The 25,714-nt window shown below is 38.8% G+C and overlaps 2 protein-coding genes across 7 annotated transcripts in view; both read right to left on the reverse strand.

Annotated features, from left to right (window-relative positions):
- Positions 1 to 356: 356 nt before the first annotated feature.
- mybphb (myosin binding protein Hb) lies at positions 357 to 12,737 on the reverse strand. Its single transcript, XM_085274971.1, has 12 exons — positions 12,456 to 12,737; positions 11,388 to 11,450; positions 11,082 to 11,216; positions 10,292 to 10,459; positions 6,883 to 6,971; positions 6,603 to 6,798; positions 6,383 to 6,522; positions 6,054 to 6,213; positions 3,176 to 3,312; positions 1,763 to 1,949; positions 1,580 to 1,633; positions 357 to 888 (listed from the first exon to the last, which is right to left on the reverse strand). The coding sequence occupies exons 1-11, from the start codon at positions 12,670 to 12,672 to the stop codon at positions 1,602 to 1,604; spliced, it is 1,524 nt and encodes a 507-aa protein (XP_085131097.1). The 5' UTR covers positions 12,673 to 12,737; the 3' UTR covers positions 357 to 888; positions 1,580 to 1,601.
- Positions 12,738 to 13,020: 283 nt separating this feature from the next.
- The window catches only part of nav1b (neuron navigator 1b), an 83,631-nt gene continuing 70,937 nt past the window's right edge, over positions 13,021 to 25,714 (reverse strand). For 4 of the 6 annotated variants that reach the window (XM_085274965.1, XM_085274968.1, XM_085274964.1 and 1 more), the window contains 16 exons: positions 24,675 to 24,758; positions 24,129 to 24,240; positions 23,913 to 24,034; positions 22,700 to 22,878; positions 22,339 to 22,495; positions 21,928 to 22,126; positions 21,317 to 21,417; positions 21,122 to 21,217; positions 19,601 to 19,769; positions 18,098 to 18,333; positions 17,817 to 17,968; positions 17,660 to 17,731; positions 17,106 to 17,302; positions 16,886 to 17,004; positions 16,473 to 16,670; positions 13,021 to 16,372 (listed from right to left, as the gene is read on the reverse strand). In XM_085274965.1, coding sequence (XP_085131091.1) covers positions 16,289 to 16,372; positions 16,473 to 16,670; positions 16,886 to 17,004; positions 17,106 to 17,302; positions 17,660 to 17,731; positions 17,817 to 17,968; positions 18,098 to 18,333; positions 19,601 to 19,769; positions 21,122 to 21,217; positions 21,317 to 21,417; positions 21,928 to 22,126; positions 22,339 to 22,495; positions 22,700 to 22,878; positions 23,913 to 24,034; positions 24,129 to 24,240; positions 24,675 to 24,758 — 2,277 coding nt within the window. In that variant the 3' untranslated portion in view covers positions 13,021 to 16,288. The remainder of the gene's footprint in view (positions 16,373 to 16,472; positions 16,671 to 16,885; positions 17,005 to 17,105; positions 17,303 to 17,659; positions 17,732 to 17,816; positions 17,969 to 18,097; positions 18,334 to 19,600; positions 19,770 to 21,121; positions 21,218 to 21,316; positions 21,418 to 21,927; positions 22,127 to 22,338; positions 22,496 to 22,699; positions 22,879 to 23,912; positions 24,035 to 24,128; positions 24,241 to 24,674; positions 24,759 to 25,714) is intronic. The other 2 variants (XM_085274966.1, XM_085274970.1) reach the window with 1 other exon arrangement.

Consider the following 25,714-nt stretch of genomic DNA (forward strand, 5'->3'; position numbering starts at 1 on the left):
GGATATGGAAAAAAATTATAAAGAAAATATGAATTTCAAAACTGAGTTTAAACCTGTATTTATCTTTCAGGTAGTATTGAATTTTAAAAACAGCATTTTTAAATGTGTTTGGCTTACCTAACCTGCTCAAAGACTTTGTGTACAATTACATGGAATCCATTATTTGTATTTGGAGCAACTGAATTCTTTATTTTTGCTCAAATTAGTAGCACACTTAATTAGTAAATAAAGTAAATCAGTACCAACAGGCCTAAAAAATGAAGTGTTACTATATTCTAAAAACCTCAGCAAGCATAGCTTGTTTTATCAACGTAAACAATTGCAATCTATATAAATATATAACACCATAAGTGTACTCCATGTATGATCCCTGCTTTATTTTTTCCCTCCATAGAGCTTTTACAGATTATCATAGCACAATATTAAGTTTTTATTTAAACTGCTGTACACAATAGAAGCCATTACATGGCAGTGGTTACAATTTACAGAAAACAATGTATTGAAAAAATAAAACCAGAAATTAAATAGTTTATTGGTATAAACTCATTGATGTTACATGTAGTTCTCCTACGAGGAACAGAAGATCCATCCTGCAAAATTCTTGGTGTTAGATGATAAAATAGGAAAGAACAGTGTCTGACAAATTCATAATTTAGTTACAATAGACTTTGTTGTTGGGGAAAAAGCTGATTGTGGGCAAGGATATGGACTTAAAAATGCAGTTGTAGCGATACTGATGATATTTAATATTTAATTGTAATTATTTTTCATCATAATTCATTGTTCATCATAATATTTGTTAGCGCTTGGCGATAGATCAGTCTACATCCATTAGGCAGTGTGGTCACCAGCCATATATACATGTTCTTCCAGGAATCCAACACCTTCCTGCAGGGAAACAAAGACATTATTTAAACTACAAAAGTTTTTTTTTTATCAGTGTGGATGACCATTTTAGAAACACTGTCAGGCACCTGAGACTGCAAAGGCCCCTTTCCTTCTGAGTCTAATTTGGGATTGGATCAGTTGAACAAATAGCAAAAACATATGCTAAGGAATAAATTAAGCTGCAAAAACAGCAGTGATTTGAAACAAAGCACACATAAATAATTTTCTTGTATTTTTTTAATGTGTTGTACTGTTTAAGTGTTAAGAAGTGACCTACAAATAAAATGCTCCTGAAGGAAGCTACTGCAGCTACTTCTGCTGAGTTGATGAAATGTGATTAAGTCTCCAAACTGAGTGCATGGGGAGTCATTACAGTTTTAATTTATGGGTGCTACTGATTGGAGCATTTCAGTGGCAGTGGCCATGTTTTCCAAGTTTAGTTCTCTCCAAGTATGGACACCAAGTCATTTAGGCAGCTGGTGAAGACACACATAGATCAACCTATCCAATGGATCTTATTTAATTGTTTTGACACAAATGTCCAGCTACAACAGCACTACAATCAAAGCTAACCCCGAAATATTACCGTTCTGTTAAAAGTGTTGTGACAAAGTTGTATACTTGGTGTACTGATATTCTGAGAGCAAATAAAGTGTCAAAGTATAAAAAATAAATAAATCAGATTTCTCACCTGTGAGCGTCACGATGTCAGCTTATTTCTTGTCGGCATCTGCAATCACTGGCTCTGTATAACAAAGACACGTGATATTCAGGATACTGGGTACTGGCAAAGCAAGTCCTACAGCTGAAATAGAGTTTTTACACATATCCAAAAGACCTCGGATTTTAGTACAGCTTTAAGATCCTGACTTACGTTTGACCTCCAGCTTGCAGCTGACAGTTGCCTCTCCGTGATCATTCTTGGCTCTGCAGGAGTACACACCTCCGTCAAAGTTGCCAGGCTTTCGGATCTCCAGGGAGCAGATACCCTGGACACAGATCTGCCTGAACTTGGGGTCATCTCCAATAATCATCTGGTTTTTCATCCACACAACCTTGGGCTGTAGAAAAACCGATTCATACAGTATAACTGGATGTAAAGAGCAAAACACCTTGCAAAGACTATGAACAGAAGTATTGTTGACATATTTGTGGCTTTGGGACTGAAGCAGAAACAACGTACACACACAGCTTGGGAGTTTAGTGGCATTAAAAGATAATAAATATCTGGTGGCCTCTTTGCATCGTATTGTGCTTAGTACCATTTATCCTACATCCTGTTGGTGACCTAGTGGATTGCAGACATGAAAGAAGAGGTAAGGGACTGAGACAGTGAGCTAATGAGCTAATGGGTGCAGCTTTCGTATGTTTAAGGAAGAAGGTGCCTATGGAACAGTCTAGCTAGTTTGCACCTCTGGTAAAATCGAATCTGCATGCACATTTAGACTTTAATATTTTAAAGACCAGAACTGTGTCGGAGGTTCTACATATGTAGCGATTATCTAAGCAAAGCAAACATTCTTCAACTTCTGTATTTTGTTAATAACAGGTAGTAGTAACAGGGACCTAATAATACATGTGAATTACAGTGCTGAAGTATGATGAACCCGGGTGGACATTTGGGGTGTGGTTTTACATGAGATCAGCACTTCGAAGATTCTTACCTAGTTATTATCCTTTTAGCATTACTTGCGATTATTGTGATGTTTCTTTCTTTCTGTAAGAGTCTGTATGAAGAATTTAATAGAAGGGTACGTCCCCACACTTTTATATGGCGATAATTTGCAAACAAAACTGCAACCAGAAAGTAGCCAATAAAATAGCTTTCACACCTGTCTGTAGTAGATATTTGGATTGAGGTGTTGACATAGAGCATTTTTATTTCGCTTGTCCTTTTAAAATGTGATATTTAGTGGGAGAAGAAAAACGTATTAAAAAGTATTTAAGCAAGCAGAGGAGACTGATCACTGATGTTCACTCTCCACCTCACAGTATAAAGCACCTTAAGACAGCGGTTCATATATTATGAATATATGAACTGAATTAGAGAATTACAAGAATGTAAATACAATTCACGTGGATTCATCAAGCAAGTTTTATAAAAAAAAAAGCTTCAATTGATCTCTGTGATCTATCTTACAAGCAGTAACTTGGTCCATCAAGTTAATGACTGTAGACTGAACTGAAATTAAAAAGCACACTACTGTTGTCTTGAGACCAACAAGAGCTTACAATTGGTGCTGTTGAAGTGCTAATAGAGTGCAAATAGAGAGAGATGTTACTATACTTTTGGGGATCCCCTGACGGAGCAGAGCAGCTTGGTGCTATAGCCAACAGTAGTGGCCCGGTCAGCCAGGGATGTGGTAAACTTGGGTGCCTCACTGAAGTCACGTTCCTTGTAGTCAGGAGGCTTGTAGTCAATGCCTGAAAATAGAGGAAAACACAAAATATGTAGAATGAAAAAAATTTGAAACATGAATTGCAGCCATGGCCTTTTCTATACATCCCCTCACATAGGTGATGGAGAACAAAACTGTCTGATGCAGTCATATCGCACATCAAATGGTTTCTAACCTGTTTCTGAGTGAAAAGTCAGTGTGATGTCTGACTGTCCGCTCATAAGAAAAATAGAGGTAATTATCCAGTGAAATGTCAGAAAAACAATTTGCTGTTGTGTATATTGCGTTGTGCATCACACTTTATCCAGGGATCACATAACAGATGTGTTTCTATTAGTGGAAACACATCTAATGTGGGCTGTCTCCTGTTTTGTGCCACATGTGAGAAAAAACAAATCCTGACCAGGTTGTCCGGGGAAAGAAATGTGACTAACGGGGTCAAAAGCCATTTTAAGTCATACAAATTTTTAGCAAGCTAAATCGATTTTGTTTTTTAGTTTTTATTGTAAAACAAATCAAAATGTTCATTTCTGGCTCCAGAACTGTCCTTTATAGAAATGCAAAAATTGTCAAAGATTTCAGAAGTGCCACTGCAACCCCCTCTGGCCTCTGCTCCATAGCTGCGGGGTGACCTCTCCTTTGGGGCTCTACTCAGCTCTTCCCAGGAGGGTGGCACGGTTCCCCCCCCTTTGGTGGTCCTCCTCGGGTCCTTGTACTCTGGGACCTCTGGATATCTGGGGCCTGGATCTCCTCCATACCTGCTTCATACCCTGGTGGACGGGGCTATGGCTCCCCACACGCCCTAGCAGATCGTTACATGGAGAAACCTTTGGAATACAAGCATGCTGATCCACACAGGTATGCACACAGGTGTGCACACGGGTGTTCACAGACGCGGACTACAGCTTTCTTGGCTGCTGCCTCAAAGCACATTGTGCGCTGTCTATCTTGCGTGCTGCACAATATCGTTTATTATTTAGTATCTACTGTTATCTACTGCTAGCAAGTTTATTGTGATGGTGCTGTTTTTTTTATTATGTTGCTCTTTGTTGTTTGCTTTCTCTTCTGTTTTTTTTTCTCCATACAGGTGATCCAGGTGTTTTTGTTTGTTTTTGGGGGTTTTTTTGTTTTCTTTCTTTCTCCCCCCCCTTCTCACCGTCTCTTCTCCCCTTTGGTTTTCTTTCTCTCCCTCTTTCTTTCATTCTTTCTCCCTGTCCTATCCCCCAGTCATGTCTGTCCCGTTTGTAGCAACTGAAAATAAAATAAATTCATAATTATAATAAAGGTCAATCAAATGGACCAATATGGCAAGGCCATGATGATCCACTTGGTAAAATAAATCCGCTTGGCATCTTTCTTGGCCTTAAGACAACAATTCTGATGGCTAAAGATCCAAACGGGACACAAAAAAAAAAAAAAAAAAGATTTCAGAAGTGGAGCATTCAGTCTGCACAAGATCTTTTATTTTAAACTGTCTGGATTGTCTGCGGTTCCTGTAATTGATTTCCTCCCAATAAAGGAAATGGAAATCCAGCTGTTCTTGTTGCATTTAAGATTAAGATTAAAGGGATTACAGTATACTGTACTAGTGGGTGATACATTTTCTTAATAGTAATCAAATAGTTTAATGTTTATTGGTCCCCTGATTAGCTGTCAGGGATTTCAACCACACTTCACGCTACAGAAGTGAATTTTTGATTCATTTAGTTCTATTCTAATGAACGTAAAACGGAAGCAATTCTGTTTGGCCCAAATCGTTCCTCTGATATCCCTGATGTTGACCTTGCTGCTCTGACCCCTCACCTGAAGAGCTCGATTACCAATCTTGGGTTAAAAATCGACTCTGCACTTACCTTTGATGGCCACGTGAATGGGGTGGTGAAATCGTCATTCTATCAACTCAGGCGTCTGTCGAAGGTTAAACCTTTTCTTTCAAGGTGTGATTTGGAGACTGTTATCCACGCTTTTATAACCTCACGCTTGGATTATTGCAACTCCCTTTTAATAGGTGTTGGACTGGGCACTCTGACACGCCTGCAACTAGTACAGAATGCTGCGGCACGGTTTTTATCTGGTAAAAGGAAATTTGAGCACATTACTCCGGCCCTGGCCTCCCTGCACTGGCTTCCAATTGAATTTAGGATTCATTTTAAAGTTCTTTTATTGGTTTTTAAATCTTTAAATGGTCTGGCACCTGCGTATCTGTCTGATTTGCTGAAGCCCTATGTCCCCACTCGTTCGCTCCGGTCAGCTGAGCAGCTGTTGCTCTCAGTCCCCAAATCACAGCTGAAACTGAGAGGAGACCGAGCGTTCTCTATCGTGGCTCCTAAGCTTTGGAATAATCTTCCTCTTCACATTAGGCAATCGACATCAGTGCTGGTTTTTAAATCCAGATTGAAAACGCATTTTTATTCACTGGCTTTTGACTCAGTGGTTGACTGACTTGTATTTTATTGTTTTCGCTATGTTTATTATTTTATCGTATTTATTATTCGTATGGTATGTATTATGTTTCTATTGTTCAGCACTTTGGTCAGCCTTGTGTGTTTTTAAAGTGCTATATAAATAAACAATGATGATGATGATGATTACAAAAAACTGTCCCTGCTCTCATTTAAATTTAGTTTAAATTTAAAAAAGACTTACTGATGGCAGATGCCAACAATTTCAAATTTAAGGCAGGATCCACTGCTGAATGAATGAATAAATTAAAACATTTCTGATATCTTCCTTCTAATGCCTTATAGCTCTTTTTAAAAAAAGTACCTGTCTTCAAGATCTTGGCCTCTTCTTTTGTAACAGCAGCACTCTCACTCATTCCACACTTGTTTTCACCAAACACTCTGAACTTGTAGGTGTTGCCCATGATGAGGTCTGAGATGGTGGCATTCAGTCTGTGGTAATGCTCCAACACAGTGTACCAGTCCTTTAAACACACACACACACACACACAGACATGATGGATTATTAGCAGACGTATTGGGGATTCAGGACATGCGGTATGTAATTTATCAGTGGAATGCGACTATTAATCATCAGAATGAGTTAGCTGTTATGACCTGAAAACAAGCGGCCCTTTGGTACAGAATACTTACTCCAGTTTTTTTGTCCGCTTTCTGCACTGTGTAACCCGTGATCTCTGTGTTTCCATTGTCTTTGGGTGCAGTCCACTCCAGAGCAACATTGAAACCCCAGGTATCCACAATCTTTACAGTGGCAGGAGGCCCTGGCAGCTCTGCGAACAAACAGGCATGGGTTGAGTATCAAATAGGACAGTTTTAAAGGCATCTCACACAGTATCAGAAATTTACTCACCAACAATTTGAAGGGTAATTTGAGCCTTGTCCTCAAAGTCATCCACCTTCACACACATCTCGTACACTCCAGAGTCCTCTCTCTCAGACGCACGGATGAACAGGATGCTGTCTCTTTCGGTACTGCGAATGTTCACCCTCTTTGTGTCAAGGGGCTGCCCGTTCTTTGTCCAGGTGACCACAGGTTTGGGTTTTCCCTGAGAGAAGAAGCAAACAGACAGTGAATTCCAGTGTGTTATTTATTACCCATGGAGCGATGCACAGAAATCTTCCAATCTTACTGTGAAGGGGATGGTCAGATTGATCTTGTCTCCAACATTAGCGACATATCTCTGCCTAAGAAAACGAGGTAGACGGACCTTGGGACGATCTGGAGAGGAAATCAATGAGGAAAATAATTAATGGTTATTTGAATTATTTTCTTTCGTATGCTGTTTGCAAGATATATGTATGCAGGACCCCTCCAACTTGCTTAGTGTAAATCATTCCTTCTCTCTTTTGGAACCCACCTCCACCCCATCTCCGCCTCACGCAAGTCACTCCATCCAAGTTTCCATCTTATCTTCACCACCACCAACATCTAGGATTGTGGCCTAATGCCATCACCGCTGGAATTTCATTCTCTTGTGTTAAGTCATCAGTCTAATCGCGAATAGCATAATTGAATTCTGTAGATCAATAAATCACGTTCAATTCCTTCTAATGATCTGTCCTTATTGAACAGAGAAACCAAGAACAAGGCTCAGTCATAGGATAGTGACTTGTGAATCATAAGGTACTGTCGCCCTATACACTAGCCTGATATCATTATTTATCATTTGTTTTACTCTCAATGGGAACCATTATTTAACATCGCATTGTCCATTCATCCATCTGTTTGATTCATTTTCTTCCGCTTATACAATTCAGTGCCACAGTTGAGCTGGAGCCTAACCCAGCTGTTATAGGGTGAAAGGAGGGATACACCCTGGACAGGTCACACCTAAAGACATATTAGAATCACTATTCAAACTAACATGCTTGGCTTTGGACTATGGAAGGATGCCAGGACACTCAGAGAGGACACGCAAAGGTCCCACCCACTAGATTGAAACCCAGAACCTTCTTGCTGAGAGATAACAGTTCTAACCACCACATCCTCGTGCTGCCTGCATTATGTTGTGTGAAAAATATATTGCAGTCTCTGTCAAGCAAGAGAGTCATTTTTAAAATGGTTTATTGTTATTTACACTAGCTGTGATATTTTTTTATTTATTCTTGATGAGTTTGTATAGTTGACTGTAGGGCTGTGCGATATGACCAAAATCTCATATCCCGATATAAGAATTCTATCGTCCCGATAACGATATAAATCACAAAAATGTAACATTTTCTGTAAATTCTGTGAATCTCGGGCAGCTCGACTTGCGGGAAGTGTTTCCAGCTGCGCGTCGTGTAGCTGGAGTCGAGTGTTTTAACAGATGCATGAAACTATACATTTTTAGACATAAGTTGTAAAGGCCGCCGTTTTCTTTGTGAGTATTTATTACACGGCGTGCTGCGGGGAAAAGCCTGTTCTAACGTTTGAGTCTACGGTTTATTTTTTAGCACCTGGCGGCTCTTTTTCACTTCTCATCCGTAAACAATCTGCTCTTTCACGTGATTCAGTTTGTTTTGAAAAGTCTCAACAGGATCTTGAGTAAGTAAGTGAGGGAGCGATTAGGAGTTATATAGAGTCTTTCGATCTATTTAGTGCATTACAACATAGGAGAGTACTTAAGCAAGATAGTATTTGAGTGTACAGGCATGTAAATTCATATATATGCATCTTTATTAATATGGCATACACATGAAGTTGCATATGAAAGAAACTGAGACCTATGAACATGTAATTTTATAAACATTACATTTGTATGTTTTCATGCCAAAATCAATATAAATCAAATTAACATAAAGTTGATATGAATGTCTTAATTGTTGCTTTATTTATTATCGTATTCACAAAAATTGATCTACACTTGTTGTTTAGTTCCTTGCTGTGTAGTCTCTTTTGTGCGATGTAACTGAAAGCTGACAATCAGTGAATGAAAAACAGAAATGTTTCAGATGGTTAAACACTTGGAAGTGTCCTGCTGTAGCTTGTTTGTAAAAGTGATTTGCAGAGAAGCAACACCTGCTGAGTGCAGCCCAGCAACATTTGTCAGGTCTCTAAATAAAGCAGGCGTACTTTAGTCAGTATATCGCTTCTCATGACGCATGATTTGGAGATTCGGTTACCCCCACTCACATCAGAATGCATTAAAATCGCAGATGAGATAAGCAGACACTCATCTGGACACTCCTAAAAGCAAATGATGAGTAAACATTAAATGGGATGTAAACTGTTAACTGTGTAAAAAAAAAAAATCAAAAAGAGGGTAAGCTAAGGTATTAGAAAGTATACACTGCATGTTAGGTGTCTTATCACTTCATGTGGAGAGGATTAACCTTAATAAAGATTTGTGCTGTAAAGTCCATGGCATGTTTCAAGATAAACAGTGAATCTCCAGCGGTGTCATGAGATTTAGGTGTCATCTGAGAGGTTAGAAGGATACCATCCACCCCCTCTCTACTCTCAGTCAGGACACGCTGGAATTTCCCATCCACCCCCTCTCTGCTCTTAACCCTTCCCTAAATGCTTGCAGTCAGATCACTTGACACCATCGATCTTAGAGAAGGGAGCCTGACATTCCCCTCAGCGTGAATCCTGGCAGGGATCACGAAGCAATGCCAAACCCTCCATAGAAAAGTCTGTGTTAACAGCACAGACATCCCAGTTATTTTCTAAAGCTTTGTGGTAATTTTGATTCTATATGGAGGCCACCCGCTATGGTGAACACGATGGTTAATGTGACTACTGAAAGACTGCCAGTTCAGCTGGGATCAAGTTGCCTTCCCTCCCTGTTTGACTCTCCATTACACATAACGATGATTTGTGAGGGGACCCAGAGTCATGCAGCTCCTCCTTATAAAGCCCTCAGGGTCCAATCATCTTTCACAGCAATTCAGCTCAGATACATATACTGTCTATGATTAACACTGTAAGGTGTGCAGCAACAGTAAAACCGTCCACTTATCAAGTGTGTAATTATCACACTGTTGCCAGCTCGGTCGGGGTTTCAACTTAAAGTGGAAACGAGAGAGAACACCACAGTTTTAAAATGCAACATTGCAGGCATGTGCCAACAGGACATGGACAGCTGAGAGGAAAAACATTGCTGAGCTTCTTAGCTTTGACTCCTGCACTTTGCAACTCCCCTTTCTCGTGATAAACTTTAGGCTATATCTGTTTCAGATGGTATGCACTGTCCTCTTAAAACACTAAATTTAATCACTTAGCACCTGGGAGAAAGTTTAATTTCATATATATGATGTAGAACGTCTGTTTATCTAGTGGATTTATTAAACAGCACTGATGTAAAAATTGGGAAATAAGAGTAGAGAATGGCCTGATTTTGGAATGATTTTTTACAGCTTTTATGGTTGATTAATTGTAAAACAATTAGTTTATGGTATTAAATACATAAATAGTATGGACAATATATTAAATAGTATTGTTAATTCAGGATTTAGTACCCTTTAGTTTATCTTGTAAATAATTGGTTTTCCAAGAGGTAAAATTCCCTTATAGAAAATGTTCAGATTATGTTCTCTATTGGAAACACTTCTTACCAGCGACCTCCTTCACCAACACAGGCTCAGGGAGGCTAACGGGAGGACTGCGGCCACCTTCGTTCACAGCAACCACTCGGATCTTCAGGCGGTCACCAGTGGTTTGGTTCTTGATAACAAAGCGGGAAGACTTCTGCAGTTCTTCATTAACTGCTTTCCAATCCTCAGCTGGATGAGAAAAATTACACACAATGATGAATGAGTTTAAAAAGCTGTTGTTTTTCAAAGGAAGAGTCTGCCCAATATGCAAAATGTAGAAAGAGTGAGTTTGATTTTGAGTGAATTTATACAAATTATCAGGCACTAAGAATGCAGGACAGTGAGCACTCCTTTTTTGCAGCGTTCATATTCATTAAATTGCTGTGCGGGTCTGCTAAATCAAGCCTGCACTGTATTGCTGCTGACATTAGCTTAGTGCTGTAAGTCTAAATGCAGAACATCCAGCAAGACTGCAGCGGCTCCTGAAATGCCTCTTTCCTTGTAGGGAGAAGTTAGGTAGCTCGTGATATAACTCTGCGGCTGACACTTCAGGAACAGCTGCTGCTGATGTGCCTGACACACTTTAAAACAGAAAAGAATAAGAATTTCCTGACTATATTTTGAAAAAATAAAAATGAAAAACTATGATGCAATTAAAGATGCACGTTGTGAAACCCTAAAATCTGCAGCTGAAAAAGTAATTCAAAGGTCAGCTGACATTTCTGTCAGGGTATATTAATACCACTATCTGACCCCTTTCGTGGACATGCTGCTATATGATGCACGTGGTTCAGAGAAGAGCTGGGCTTACTTCCATCCTTGCAGACTTCAATGGTGTACCCATCTAGACCTGAAGCCCCAATGTTCTCTGGCTGGCTCCAAATGATAGTGACCGAAGTATCGTTCTTATCCTCAACAAAGAGATCCACAGGAGCGCTTGTGGGCTCTGCAGATGCCACATAAAATACAATTATTACATGAATGAATTTTAAAGACAAAGCTTATAGTATGTTGGAATACATTTTCCTATTTTAATGTTGTAATAAGCACAAAGCAAATGACAAAAAACAATGAAATAGGTTTTTAAATAAAGTTTTCGCTTTCATGAAAAGGTTACCTTTGGGTGGTGGGGGCGTAGGTGGTTTAGGCTCTTCTGGTACAGGTGCCTCAGCAGCTTCAGCTGATGTTAAACAGGCATTTGTATTATTGTTGGCAGCATATAATGAGCAGAGCAACAGCATCAAATATAATCCAGTTATGCATCTCACAGCTCTCTGTCCCCTTTGCTGGGAATTCAAAGGATTAACAATGCTATCACATGGAGAATTTCCATCCAGTTAGTCTCAAATGACAAAATCATCTCAGTTGTTAAGGAGAGAGAGGAGTGAAGAGGAACACGTTTTCTATTTTTGCAGGTTGGATTAACACCAGCAGAGACTGCTGCTGGTGCAGCCTCCTGTATCGCTGCACTCAAAGTAGTTATTATTAAGTGTTATATATTATCAATTAATGCATTGAGGAAGGTGGAACATGTTTTGAGACTAAGCACTGCAGAAAGTTTTATCAAGAAGTCACTTAGAGTAGTTGCTAAAGCACTAATGAACAAGTGAAGTCCTTTAATTTACCATCATCAGTGGAGGCAGCTGGCAATTCCTCAAAAGCAGGAGTGGCAGCTGATATTAAGGGTTAGTGCACTCATTTTTATGGTAGAAGACAACACTGAGTGTGCATTTCCAGCATGGAGTTAAACGATTCAAATAAAAATGAACACATACTCCTCTGTGTGACTGTGAGTCAAGTCAGTGGGAGCATTGATGTTGGCGCTAGATTTCAAAATCAGTGTTCAACAAGACGAATTTAAGTGTTGTAGATTATAGAAAAACGCATTTTAGTCGATAAACATGCACTGTCAACATACATTCCTACAACAAACGTTTCATAATGCACTGTGACTTTTAGGATTATCTGCTTGTAAAACATGCAACATGCAAGTTAGCGTCATTATGTTTCTGCAGAAGGGCAAAAGTAAACATTTGAACAGTTCACACTGACCCCTCAGAAGTGCATGTGTCTAAAAAGTTACCATTGGATCAATTAAAGAGTTACCGACTTATCAAAAGTTCAGCCATCGAGAAAAATGATTAAAGGTGGGCCGTTTGAGACACTGCTGTGCACGGGTAATTACCAGGTGGCGCAGCCTCTCCCTCGGCAGCAGGGGCCTCTCCCTCGGTTGGGGCAGGCGCAGCTTCAGCCGGGGGGGCCTCCACGGGAGCGGGCTCCGGGGCGGGTTCAGGAGCCGGCTCCGGGGCGGGTTCAGGAGCCGGCTCTGGAGCCTTTGCCTCCTCTTTCTTGGCTGGTTCTTTCTTAGCCGCCTTCTTGATTGGGGCAGGCTTGGACGGCATGTTGGAGGTGGCAGCTAATTCCCAACTCGTTTAAGTCCTTCGAACTGTATCCAGTGCCATCATTCCTGCGGGGGTGGCAGGCTTATATATGGCTCGGCACTTTCAGACGCCGCCCCCTAATAATGTATTACATGTAATGGATACCGACACCATGCATGACTCAGACCCCACTCAATTTGTCCCAGTCTGTACACTCACTGTACATACTGTATATTATTAACTGCTTTACTAATTTAAAAAAAAGCCTTTTTAAATCAATTTGATATGATGATGAACTCTATTACTTAATGGTTACTGCAATTCCTAGTAACAGGTCACTCATGTCAACTTGAACAAGAAGCAACAGAATAAATATAACATGTATTTTATTAATTTCAACAAACAGTGATAAGTGGATGAAAGCCTTCAGAAGCATGCCTTATCCATGTATTGGACCCAACTTTGAAGAAATATATCTTTCTCTCACAGATTTAGTTTTTCCTCCTCAGTGATTGTTGCCGCATCCAGAATGCTGACATATTTACAGACTTTACAATGATGCTCTGTACAAAATAGAGAACTTAACTTTTACAAAGGATTCTTTAGAAAAAAAAAAGAAATATCAAATATCTGAGTATTAAAAAAAGAAAACATTATCATCTATTATCAATGATTTTCCTAAACAATGCATTAATGTTAACATTTTTTCATCACACAGCAAGTTTACATGCATTTACAACACTTAGAAACCCTTGACATTTGCACATTAGTGACACTGCATACAGCGTAACATTGTTTTCTTAATCTTAGTCCACAACAAGCTTTGCGAAAATATGACTATTCAGCAACATGTATTGGCCTAAGATGTCAGATTGTTTTTTTTACTTGTTTTAATGCAGACTAACTGCGAACTATTTCCACCTCATCTTTTGATTTTTTAACCTTCCTTGAGGGGACTGTTGTGATTTGATAAACTGGAACTGAATTGCTTTTTATTTCGTTTTTTATTGTCATTTGACGATTTACAAGTCCAGCTGCATTACTTTAGTTGCCATTCATAAGGACAAAACACATCGGCTAAACTTATGAACCCTGTCTTCAATGTATCACCAAACAAATCCTCTTCTCTTTAAGGCTCTATCTCCAGCTGACACTTATCATGTGGTGCAGTTTGGTCCGAATTAAGAAATCAAAGCCCGACCATATGAAAACACAGCGTTTGTTTGTGAATTTCATCATTGCTGATTGCCAACACCAGTAGAAGTTGCTGCATAGTCCCAGTACACTAGTAAGCAAACACAAATCACAGCTACCACAGAACAACAGGCACAATAACCAGTGAATTAGAAGCTGGAGTTGATGGCTTTAGTTAACCTGCAAAACAGATCAGAGAGGGGCTTGTAACACAGTCTGATACCTCACATATTTACAGTAATCAAAGTCAGCATGATGTCAGGGTAAGAGTCCCAGACACTTGACATCGTTTTTGCTCTTCGATGTCTTTTCTTCATTCATTTTTTAGTTTGCTTGTGACCAGTAAGAGCTGCAGATTAGCTTGAAGATTTAAAACCAGCCTTATACAAACAGTGCAATAAAGCAAATAAGCATGAAGCATCTCAGACATAAGTTTTTAGACTTTCTTATTGAGCTGTCTTTAAGTGGTCCAACATTCATTTACAGGTTTTACTTCAGGTGAAGTTTAGTCTGAGCACCAAAATGTTGGGGATAAAGAATTATTTCAACACCACTTGCACAACAATCTGTCATTTACTCCATAGGGGGCGTGTTTACACACATCTACACCAAATTCTTCATAAAGCATTTTAAATCTTTTTAACTCTTGCCTTGGAATAAGCACTCTACTACTTGATTCTGCATCATGTGCCCAAAATCCTCTCAAACATAAATACTGCAGGACATCAACTCGGGTATATACCGTATAAGATCTCACATGACTTCAGCCACTACAGAATGTCTTTAATAACATCTCCTATGAACTGTCACACATTTTCTTCCAAATATATTTCATATTTCTTTTGTGGTTGACAGAAATTACAGACAACTTTTTGCTAACCTACCCAGAACATCTACACAGCTTTTATCCAACACTAAAACAGTTTGGGACATTTTTAAGGAGCACCATGAGTACCGTACCTAAATGAAATTAAACATGAGTGGGGAGAAAATGTTCTTTTTGTTTGTGAAGCGTGTAAAAAATGAAACAGAAACAGGCAGCTCTAAAGCCACCCTGCTCAGCCATTAATAAAAGTGTTTAGCAGTAGAACTTTGATAAGGCTTACTTTAAAAGCACCTCCTACATGACTGTTATACGGCTGCTGTATAGGTATTTTCTATACATTCATAGTTGAACTTAAAACCCTAACTTGACAGTCAATATGCATGATTAAAGTACAGTATTTGGTTCAGTATATTCGATATTTGCACCAACTAATGTAGATAAAGTAACTGCAATGCAATCTGACTGTATTTACAGAATATACACAGTAACTAGTCTGAATGTTTGGGGAAAGACTTGAAAGAGATGTGCCTTTTCCTACATAAATGTTCTAGAGAAACAATCTTGAATTGGATTTAAATAACATTTACTCGTTATGTCTTCATTAGAGGTTGTTTGTTAAGTTATATCATCCCTGTGTAGTAAGTATCTAATACCTGATACATATGGCGACATTGGTGGCACTACTTAAGTAGCGACTAAAACAAAATTAAGTGTGCAGCGACAAAGTGATGAACTTACATCACTGATAAATAAGTTCTGTTTTATGCAAAAGAGTATGACAGCAGATTTAACTCATAAACTATGAAAATGATAAAGAAGATGGGAAAAAGTAAAAATATATTTTGAAAATTCCACTTGGAGTGTTCAGACTTTTTTTTTTTTTGCTGTGAAACGTAACCATGATGAACTGTAATATATAATATAGAAAGCTGAAGAAACAGCTTAGGATGCGGCTGTCTTAGGATGTTATTGGTAAAAGCACCAGTATATTCTGCTTAAGTTGAGGTGACATTGATGTCTTTGTCTTAAGGCATATCATAAGTTTCACCTGCTCGGGCTGTAGAGTTCAGGATTGCATATATGTAAGATTTGGCCTTCAAAGACTGATACAGTAGATATGTGCCAAAGAACCTTGCAAGAAAGACTGGTATCTGTGATGCTGTCATACTCTTTTCCAATGGCTCTTTTTGACAAACACTTCAAGGTGCCCTTGAGCATAAAACAGGATTGACCGTGTGTTTTGTTGCAGAAGTCCCCTGAAGCTGAAGTGCTGAGCTGATGGACTTCTTAACAATCCACTAGCACCAATCTAAAAGTACTGAGGGCTACCATACTGGTAAAGATATCTGATTTATGTGAAGTGATTCTTAAATATATAATTAAGTAAGAGAACATAGCTTTTCATTTAACAGTTTTTTGAAAATACTGAATGGGTTAAATGATTTGGATTTAATAAGTCATATTTTCAAACTTCTCCTGCAGGAATGATGGTTTTTAATAGCCCCACAACCATTTCTGAGGGTCCATTTGTTCCTGAATATGCACTGCAGACACTGCAGTACAGTAAGCAAAAACAAAAAAATTGGAGAGCTAAGTGTTTAGGTGTGAGCTTTGTATTCAAAGTTTAGGCAGGCTAGGGTCTTCTTTGTCTGGTGATTCAATGAAATTGGCAGCCTCTTGAAGTTTCAAAAGCATTGCCATCTATAAAAAAACAAAAGAGAGATTTGGGAAATTAGAACTTCTCTGGTTTGCAGATCAGTTTAAGAAATAATAGAAAGTATTGGGACACTGTCTCTATTACCAGAGGATCATTTTCCATGGAGCTGGGCGGAGTCTCTTTGTGAGGCCTCTCCTCACTTGGCTGGCAGGGGCTGCTGGAGCCGATGCTGGGAGGAGGTAGGTGGAACAATTTTGCCTGGTCCTGCTGGGCAGATGGCCAAGGCAGGGTGCCCCTCACCCACTCCACTGGGTCCTCCCATACTGCCTTTTGGCCATGGACCTGAGGAGTCACAACATAGCACCAAAGTAAAATTAGACTACAGCATTTCCTGTGAAAGGAAATACAATGGTGCTTTCAGAGAATAATCAAACTGCAAATTAATCTTGACCAAGTTTTATTTCAACAAGAATTACTTATTTTATTTGCTGTTATGGCTGCCCTAATCAATAAAAGCTGATTAAAAGTTTTCACTTTAAATGATTAAAGTGGTTCACCTTGATGCCATCCTTGGCCCCTTCTTGCAGGTATGGTATGATAGAGTGGTTCCAAAGATCAATGAACCATGATCGAAACTCATCCACTGTGACTGGACAGGATAAGAAAAAGCAAGGGCCTAAAGAGAAAAAAGCAGAAAGAAGAGTGAGAATGCAGCAACAACTATCACATCGAAACTAAACCTGTTTCTTCATTCCTAAAGTCTCAAGTGCTTCATACCTATGAGGAAATCCGATGTGCTGTGCTTCTCTAGGAAGGTGTGCAAATGATACCACAGTTTGGGAACCCAGTCTAACACCCTGATTAGATCCTCATTGGTCAAGTTCCTCTCATCTTCGGACTCCATCAACTTCCTGTGCAAGTATCGCACAAGGAAGCCATTGGCTGGCTCCACATTATTGGAGAAGGTCACCATCCTGAGACAATGAGAAGCATTGCATGTCACAACGCTAGACTTAATAGTTTGTTAACAACATATTTCATTATTTAAGAAGGTTTACCTTTAAGCTACACCAACATTAGATACATTGTAGTTTATAGTTAATGTTAAAATGATAGAAATGAGCTATTCTTTATAAACTACTATTAATGTTAATATTTATAAAGACGTCTTTTTATTTTGGTCTTTTGGCTTTTAGAAGCCTATCATTATCCTCTTACTTATAGTACTGGGACAGCATTATTGAATGAAGCATGCAAAAATTCTTCAACCAGCATTAATAGTTTCAACAGGTTATTGCTATATATTAGTTACATAGTCATTTATAACCAACCTGAAGCTGAGATGCAGGCCATGGTTTGCAATCATCTTCACTGGCTGATTGCTTGTTCCAACAATGTAAGGGCTAAACAATATTGCACAGTTAAGGCCACATTCAGCACCTACATAACTATGGTTTATCAAGTTGTATTCATGGAGACGAAGTTTACCATTTGTGATATTTGCAGGTTAGAGCACCATTGACAAGTTCACTGATGGAAGCAGGATCATGAATATCATCCAGAATAACCACCAATGGTATTTCCGTTGCGCTTTCCCGGTCTATTTGATTCGCTAAATTAGAAAGATAAAGCTGCAGATCCTACAAAGAAAGAGACAGAGATTGCAATACAAAATGATAAAAGTAAAATCATACAGGTGCAGACTGGACAAACTCAGTCTGTGGAAGAAGAATTGTGGGGATCTTTAAGGGCACATCAGTTTCTGTTACCTTGCATGACTGGCGGTGCATGTTGAAAGTGACCACAATGCCATCTGTGACTTCGCGAGCACTGCGGTCCACCAGGTACTCAGCCAGCCGGGAAGCGAGGTACGTCTTCCCAGTGCCACTCGGCCCAGACAAGATCAGACGACGATGTTTGAGTAGAAGACTTATGTAGTGCTGCATCATGGGTTTGGGAATGAGAGTTTCAAATACCAGGCTGTCCACACACTTCTCCTTCAAACCTGAGCATAGTGAAGGAAAGAAAGAATGACTTGCATGATCAACTGCTCTAATAAACAAAGTTGATGACTATCTGCTAATTACATTGGATGTATCAGCGATGGTGATAAAGTGCAGTTTGATACATAATATTTAAATGCTTGATTGGAATTCTGTTAATATCTATACCAGAAAAAATACACATTGCAAACTTGGCTGGCTTCAGTCAGAAGATGTTGTGAAAATAGATTTATATTACTTTGCATGTCCTTCATAATCAGCACAGAGCTCAAGCATTTCACTCTAAAAATAGTTCTGCATCAAGTGTAGGAAGTCTTTGCACCCCCATCCCCCAGCCTGCAGAAGTGCAATCTTCCTTAACATCTATGGGGCCCATGTGTCTGACGCTGGTCAACCAGCTGGGCCTGACTGCCCTGAGATCATGTTACTCAGAGCCCTGTCTGGGCTGCCGCTGCTTTCCCAGCTCTCCGAGCACTTGGCTCCTCGCATTCCTGCATGCGAAGGTGGAGCGGGGTCAACCACCAAACCAGAACCATGACTGTTCCCACCAATCATCACTCTGGTTTAGAATCACTGATGGGCTCAACATGTGTGCAACTCAACAAAACAAAACAGTGCCAAAGGGTAAATGCTTATACCTCAAATATATAATCCTAGTGATAACGCTAAGTGAGCCTCTGACAGCAGGTCACGTTGTTGTTTACATCTATATCTGTTTAGACATGACCTTTGACCTTCTAGATATAAATCACATAATTTTATTGTATTGATATTTGTTGAACTTTGTTATAATATACATAGGAATGCATTTGAATTCTTGCATCAAGGCCAAAAATCATTTTTGTGGGGTAAAACAAACAAACACTTTTGACCATTAAATTCTAATTAGTTCTTCCTTAAATATAATTCAGTGTTTGAATCGGACAGACATATGGATAACATGAAGTGTAGTGTTTCAGGTCACAACTGTCAAAAATAATTATTTTAATAAAATAGCGTTTGGGGAGAAATAATGACCTCATCAGCTGCTTTGACCGAGGATCAGAACAGTGCAGTTCATTGGTTTTGACCACAAATGATTGTAGAGAAGTCGGCTCAAGCTAAAAAAAAAAAAAAGCCTCATACAAAAATCATTGTGAATTAGGAAATTTGAATGTTGAATTCCAAACTTTACGTTTCAATACTAATCTGAATGAATTTACTTCTAATTCTGTGAATAAAACATCTTAAATTTAGTAGCACTTTAGAAGTTATACATTTTCTGCAAACCTTTCAGTGCCACTGTGATGCTACTGGGGCCTCGTGACATGCAGCGAGAGGGTTGTGTCTCAGGAGCTTCTCCTCCCAGCACTCTCTTAATGTGGCCCATACTGTAACTGTAGATGGAATCTGTAGACAGTCCCAGACTGGAGGTAGGGTCCACCTTGGCTATATATACCTGGAAGAAAAAGTAAAGAAAAGCAGAACTGAGTAAAACTAAGTAAAGAAAACTCCTTACAAGAAGAAAAAGAAAAATATGTACAGTATAACAAAAAAATAGTTTTAGAGCTATTCCTCCACACAACACATTTGGTTTTATTACCACCACACAAATAAAATGAATGATCTTTCAAGCCCATTACCCTCGTAACAAAATCAGAAAGTTATTTTAAGTTTACAGATGCAGCTCAAAAACTAGAATTATGAAAAAGTTTGTAATTTCCATTTAGTTTATCATATATTAAATTTTCAATATTCGTTTTGATAGTTAAACCCTAAAGTTCCTTCCATAAAAAAATAACTCAAAATATTCGAATATTTCAATTTAAGTTTAAGTAAAGTACTATTAAAATGGTATGAATACTGTGTACCTGTCAGTTCAGTATATGCAATCACAATCATGCAGAAGACTACCGACTTGACAGTTGTCCAGACGATGATCACTGACATTTCCCACAAGGAGAGTAACCTAGCGAAAGTTATTGCTAAAAGGCTGACTGTCTTCAGAGGCTGTACTGAAGCATACTAATGGAAAGTTGACTGGAAGGGAAAAGGGTGGTAGGAAAGGGTGTGCAACCATCAAGGATGTCCTCAGTCTTGAGAGGACTGTTGAAAAAGTCAATTCAAGAACTTGGAAGAGATTCACAAGGAGTGAAGTGAGGTTAGTTTAAGATACAGATATCTTCAGCAAAGTGCTAGAACTACAGCTGGACCTGACTGTTGCTCAATGGTACAAAGTCTCATTTTTTTAGATGACTGTAAACTTTACATTTCAAAGATTTACTGTCTACTGTTTACATTTTAAAAATCAAGTCCCAAGAGACTGCAGGAAGAGTAGAGAGGTAGAGAATCCAAGAAGTTTGAAGTCCAGTTCGAAATTTCCACAGTCTATAATGATTAGGGGTGCCATATCATCTGCTGGTTTTAATGGTGGTTGCTGGTCCATGATGAGGATACTACAGATGTTGAACGTTTCTCTACTATAAACTCTTTTTGATTGATCTTGGGAAAATCCTAATAACTTAAGACACTGGATTTCTAATTTTAATGAGCTCTAAGCCAGAGTCATCAAAATTAAAAGAGAAATGGCTTTAAATATTTCACTTTATGTGAATGTAGAAGATATGAGTTTTTGAATTAAATACCATTTTCAGAAGCACTGGTATGTATGTTTTCTGTGTCTTACTTTACACCTCTGAACAGCACTCCTCTTGATGCTAAAGTTAATGTGACAGCTGAATTGTAATTGTAAGCATGCTTCAAATTTGCATTCAGCTTTTTAACAGGTTGCAGTGAGTGAGGATTTCTCACCTTAAAAGCCTGGCTGACAGCTGAGTCAAGCATCACCCAATCCATCCTGCCATTCACTCTGACAGTGCCGACAAAGAAATCCTGCTGTTTAACCTCCTGTTGACACAAAGTGAAGTTAATAGGTGATTCACAGGTGGCAGAGGCAATTTAAGAGGAAAGGAAGGATTTAGAAAAAGCAAATTTACGAAAACATACATCTTTAAAGACACGTAGATCCGCAACACAAACCACGACCCTGACACGATGGTCATCTCTCTGTGAGGAAAGGCTGAGAGAATCTGCAGTGTGGATGTCTGCTAAGCAGTAAATCAAAGAGTGTATAAACAGAAAAAAGAAAGCTAATGAGGCACAAGTTGAAAGTTGAAAACAAGCAGTGTTAATTTTGCATTATATTCTGTATCTACTGAACTGTAATTTTAAAAGATCATATTTTATAGACTTCAGAACAAAAGCATGGATTTTTACATCACCATGTATTAAATGACCAAGGAAACAAGTAATGGATTTTGACTTCCTTGACACTGTAACTTTAATTTTTATTGTTATCAGACATTTAATCTCTGGGCATATAGATTCTAAATAATGGCATGAGGCAATTATAGGGATTCTAGAAAATCCAATGATTTCAGTGATACTGAATTACATTAAATTATTTTTTCTTCAAATAAATTCGGTTGAGAAGTTCTTTTTATCATTCAGATAAACATGCTTATTTTCACTGTTCTGTTTTGTTTTTTTACCCAGTTATGGGACTCATTGTTGCATTCTTACTCCTATAAATATAAATGTCAAAGACGGAGCTGTACCTGAGCTGCTCCCCTCACTCAGCCCTCTGCTGTAGCTTTTAGGCACGTGCATGGCTACTGACTGTCGGGGTGATGAGCTTCCCAGAGCAGTGAGACCTGAGGACTGGGAAACAGAGCTGGAGGGTCCAGGAGATGGACAGGGAGACAAAGTACCTGTCTTCAGATGGTCGTTCTCAGCCTTCAGGTTTTCGATTGTCCTCTATTTAAAAATAAATAAATAAATAAAAAATTACCGATCACTGCACTGTTTACCAATTGCAAAATACAAAACACTAAAGGGTAAGATTTTTACAAAAGCAAATCAACTGGTCTAGACAAAAATCTTCATAAAATAAACATCCGGCTGGAAAATGAAATGCACTTTGAGGCCAACCTTTTTATGAAACAAACAAAAGACAAAATTATATATACCTGCATGTTGTTCATGGCCTCCTGCAGGTGCTCCAGCTGATGGGCTGAACTCAGAGCCTCGAGGCGGATGTCTGTCAGTTTACGCTCCTTCTCCCACAGTTCTGTGCGCAGGTCTGTTACAACCTTATCATCACCTGCCTCACTCCCTTCAGAGAGTCTGGTGACAATGAAATTATGGGAAAATTATCATTATGGTACTGTAGCAGGGATCAGAGGAATGACAGGAAAATAACAATTTTACATAGTTCTGTGATATTCTGTTTTCACATCTACGAGAAGTTTGTATTTATTTATATTGTGATTCAATTCCTTATTTGATATGCATATAAATAGAACAATGATAAAGATCCTTGTATGGTACCTTGAAGATGATGCTGAGGCTGAGGATTTCATTGACACCGGAGGGTTATCTCCATCATGGTGGATTTTGGGGGAGGAAGGTGCTGAGGATTCTGGGGTGGCAATCTCTTCAATGTCAGCATATGGCCCAGTTGGCTTTGAGCCCTTCTTACTAAAAGCCTTGTTGAATGAGCTGCGTAACTGTTGGGAGAATACATGAAATTGAGATGTAATAAATAACAAGCCTGGGAAAAAAACGAGAATAAAAGCAAAAGACAGCTGAAAAGAAATTCTTAAAAAGTGATTGTGATGACCTGAGAGTTCACAGAATGTGGCTTTTTTTTAAACAAAAAGTAGGCAAATATAAATTTCCAAACAAAAAAAAGTTGGTGAAATGTTAGATTTACAGCAAACTAGTTTAATAAAACTCATTTAGTATGTTGGGGTTTTCAGTTCCTGAAAATTGTAACAGCAGTTTGAAGTCCACAAGACAATAAATTTAATAATAAACATTTAATAATAAAGCATGATTAAATCATACAGTAACTGTGTATGTTTGAAAAACAGACAAACAAAAAAAGGGATGACAGATCATTTCCCAACATTTAGGAAGTATAACTCAAAGCACATGCAGGCTGGAGTGGAAAAGGTTTGAGTTTTATTTACTGTAGCAACATCACTCACCTCAAAGACCTAAAATAAAAAAGCGGGGCAGCATGAGGGAGAGACCAGAGTCATATTTAATACGAAAGATGGAACAAGACAGGAGGCGAATCACACACACACAAGCAGGAGCGTAAAGTAGGACAACAACTGACTTTTTCAGTCTGAACACACAAGACACAACAAGAAAAGGAAGCAAGACATGTTCATTCATTTAAAATATTCATCCATTTAACCATTGAGCTGTATTGTTATAATCACAATTAAAAGCAATTATAATTCTATAGCTCCACCATACATTTCAGATGTTATATGTAAGACAAAAAGAACAAAACGACCCAGTTTTATCAACACAGTCACTGAATGTGGTCAGTCTGATCAATTTGGAATCACTAAATTGATACCAATATTGTTACTTTCATCTCGTTTCCTGATGATTTGTATGAAACGATGAAATGTATTTGTTTTTCCTGCCATATATTGTCCTGCACAGATGCCATACAGGATGGTACATTAAGACTCCTGGTGAACTTCTTAGGCACAAATTTAGTCAGTGACCAGTGTTTCCTCACCCAGCTCTTCTTCTTCTTCTTCTTGGCCTCCTGCTCCTTGAGGCTGCCCATGCTCGAGTGGCTGGTGGTGCTGGTAAGACTGGAGAGGCTTTCTGAGGAGTTCTGGCGGTTGATCTGCAGCTCTGAATACCCAAAAGAAAATAGAAGAGTTGAACAAGGAGACAGAAGTATATGACAGTCAAAATCCTACTGTATATCATAAAGCGCAGTCTGTACCTTTGGGTGTGACATCAGGATTACTGAGGGCCCCCTGAATGATTTCCTGGGCTTCAGTATTTTTGGCCTTCAGAATGTCAATGGTGTCCTTCAATTCAGTAAGCTCAGAGTCCTTAAGGAAACATCAGTATGTAGTCATGTTAGTTGATGGGTTAGTAACTGAGCCAAGATTTTTCTGTACCGACGACTGTGGAATGCCTCTTCACTTTCACTAAGGATGTCAGGTTGTGTTGAGTGACAACATCGAAATCCTATCATGACTCGCATCTCATTTTCATGACAACTATGCAACTTGGTCTCTTTTTCACTCACAAAACTAACCTAATGAGCAGAGTGCATAGTTTATGATTAACATCACTGGAATTTATTTGCTGATTATGTAGTAATTTCTGTCTGCTTTTAGCTGTCATGTAAGAGATTGTTTATGGCGTGTTTCTAGTGTTACCTACTTTTCTCATCAAATTTCCTCATGTAAATAAATGGAGACTGGCACAGACTTTGCTACCGTTATAGTATTCAATCATCGATGTAATATCGCCAAAATACCTTTTGATCTGAGGAGACAGACAGTGTCTGCAGGCGTGCTGTCATCAGGGCCAGACTTTGTTCAAATGCTGCGACCAGATTAGCCTATGAGAGAAAGACACAGAGTTAAAAGGCTACAAAGAGAGAGTGTGTGTCTGTGTGTGAAGGATGGTGAGGCAGCAGACAGGTATGAGTCACCAGCTGAAACAAATCGATTTGCAGCCTCACACACTCACACCACGTCGAACAAATAGCTTTCTTCATCTGCTGGGAGAGGATAGAAGGGATGGAAGAGTCAACAGCTGCGGATGATGTCAGAGGTAAAAAAGGACATTATGGTAATGGTGGTAATGTTCAAGGGGATGTTGCACTATGGGACAAAGGTTGTTAACCTCAAAAGCCATGGATAACAAAATCACATTTAATTAGTTAACAGGTACATGTGAGTTTTTCTTTGTTTTACAATAAATAGTTTCTACAAGGATCTTTTTGCAGACTTATTTTTTCAGTTGTTTTAGAATATCTTCCATGTCCAAAAGTCCACTTGTTACTACCCTCTGGTATACATTTAGAGCTACCTAAAATACATTTTTTGTCTCATACTGCTTGACTCATCATTAGGTTTGCTGCTGACCTCCTCAGAAGCTTTTAAAGCTATCCTAACCACCTAAATAAAGAGCAGTCAGCTACTGAATTGTCACTAAGAGCAGCAGACCTTCAGCAAACCTAATATGTTACACTACCGGAAAGACGTTCCAGTAAAACTCATGTCAGCCACAAAACTAAAACCTAAAAGTAAAAAATAAGTCAAAGTTAAACTATACAAAGAGACGCCTCAGAAAACTGTGCTGCAACATTTTTTTAGATCAGCTGTTTTATATTAAATAATGAATGTAACTGTTAGTCGTAGCTCTATTTAAAATGAAAATTAGCATTCAAATCGGAAGGCTTACGCCACACCACAACACAATTCCACCATGTCAGATGTCACAAGAGAGTGAGACAGGGTGCTCTGAAAGTAACTAACAAACCTGGCCTAGCTGCTACACACAGCATCCAGA

The sequence above is a fragment of the Mchenga conophoros genome, linkage group LG5, assembly GCF_057382185.1.
Source record: "Mchenga conophoros isolate Kocher_MC1m ecotype Shallow Benthic linkage group LG5, M_conophoros_male_GT1.1, whole genome shotgun sequence".
NCBI lineage: Eukaryota > Metazoa > Chordata > Actinopteri > Cichliformes > Cichlidae > Mchenga > Mchenga conophoros.

Bases quoted from the DNA above. Each gene is read 5' to 3' on its own strand.
- mybphb (XM_085274971.1), bottom strand. From the start codon at position 12,672: ATGCCGTCCAAGCCTGCCCCAATCAAGAAGGCGGCTAAGAAAGAACCA. The intron at 10,460-11,081 runs GTAAGCCCAGCT...TTTCTCATCCAG, and splicing joins TGAAGTCTGCAAGGATGGAA to CTGAGGATTGGAAAGCAGTT. The intron at 6,799-6,882 runs GTAAGATTGGAA...TTCTTCTCTCAG, and splicing joins ATCTGACCATCCCCTTCACA to GGAAAACCCAAACCTGTGGT.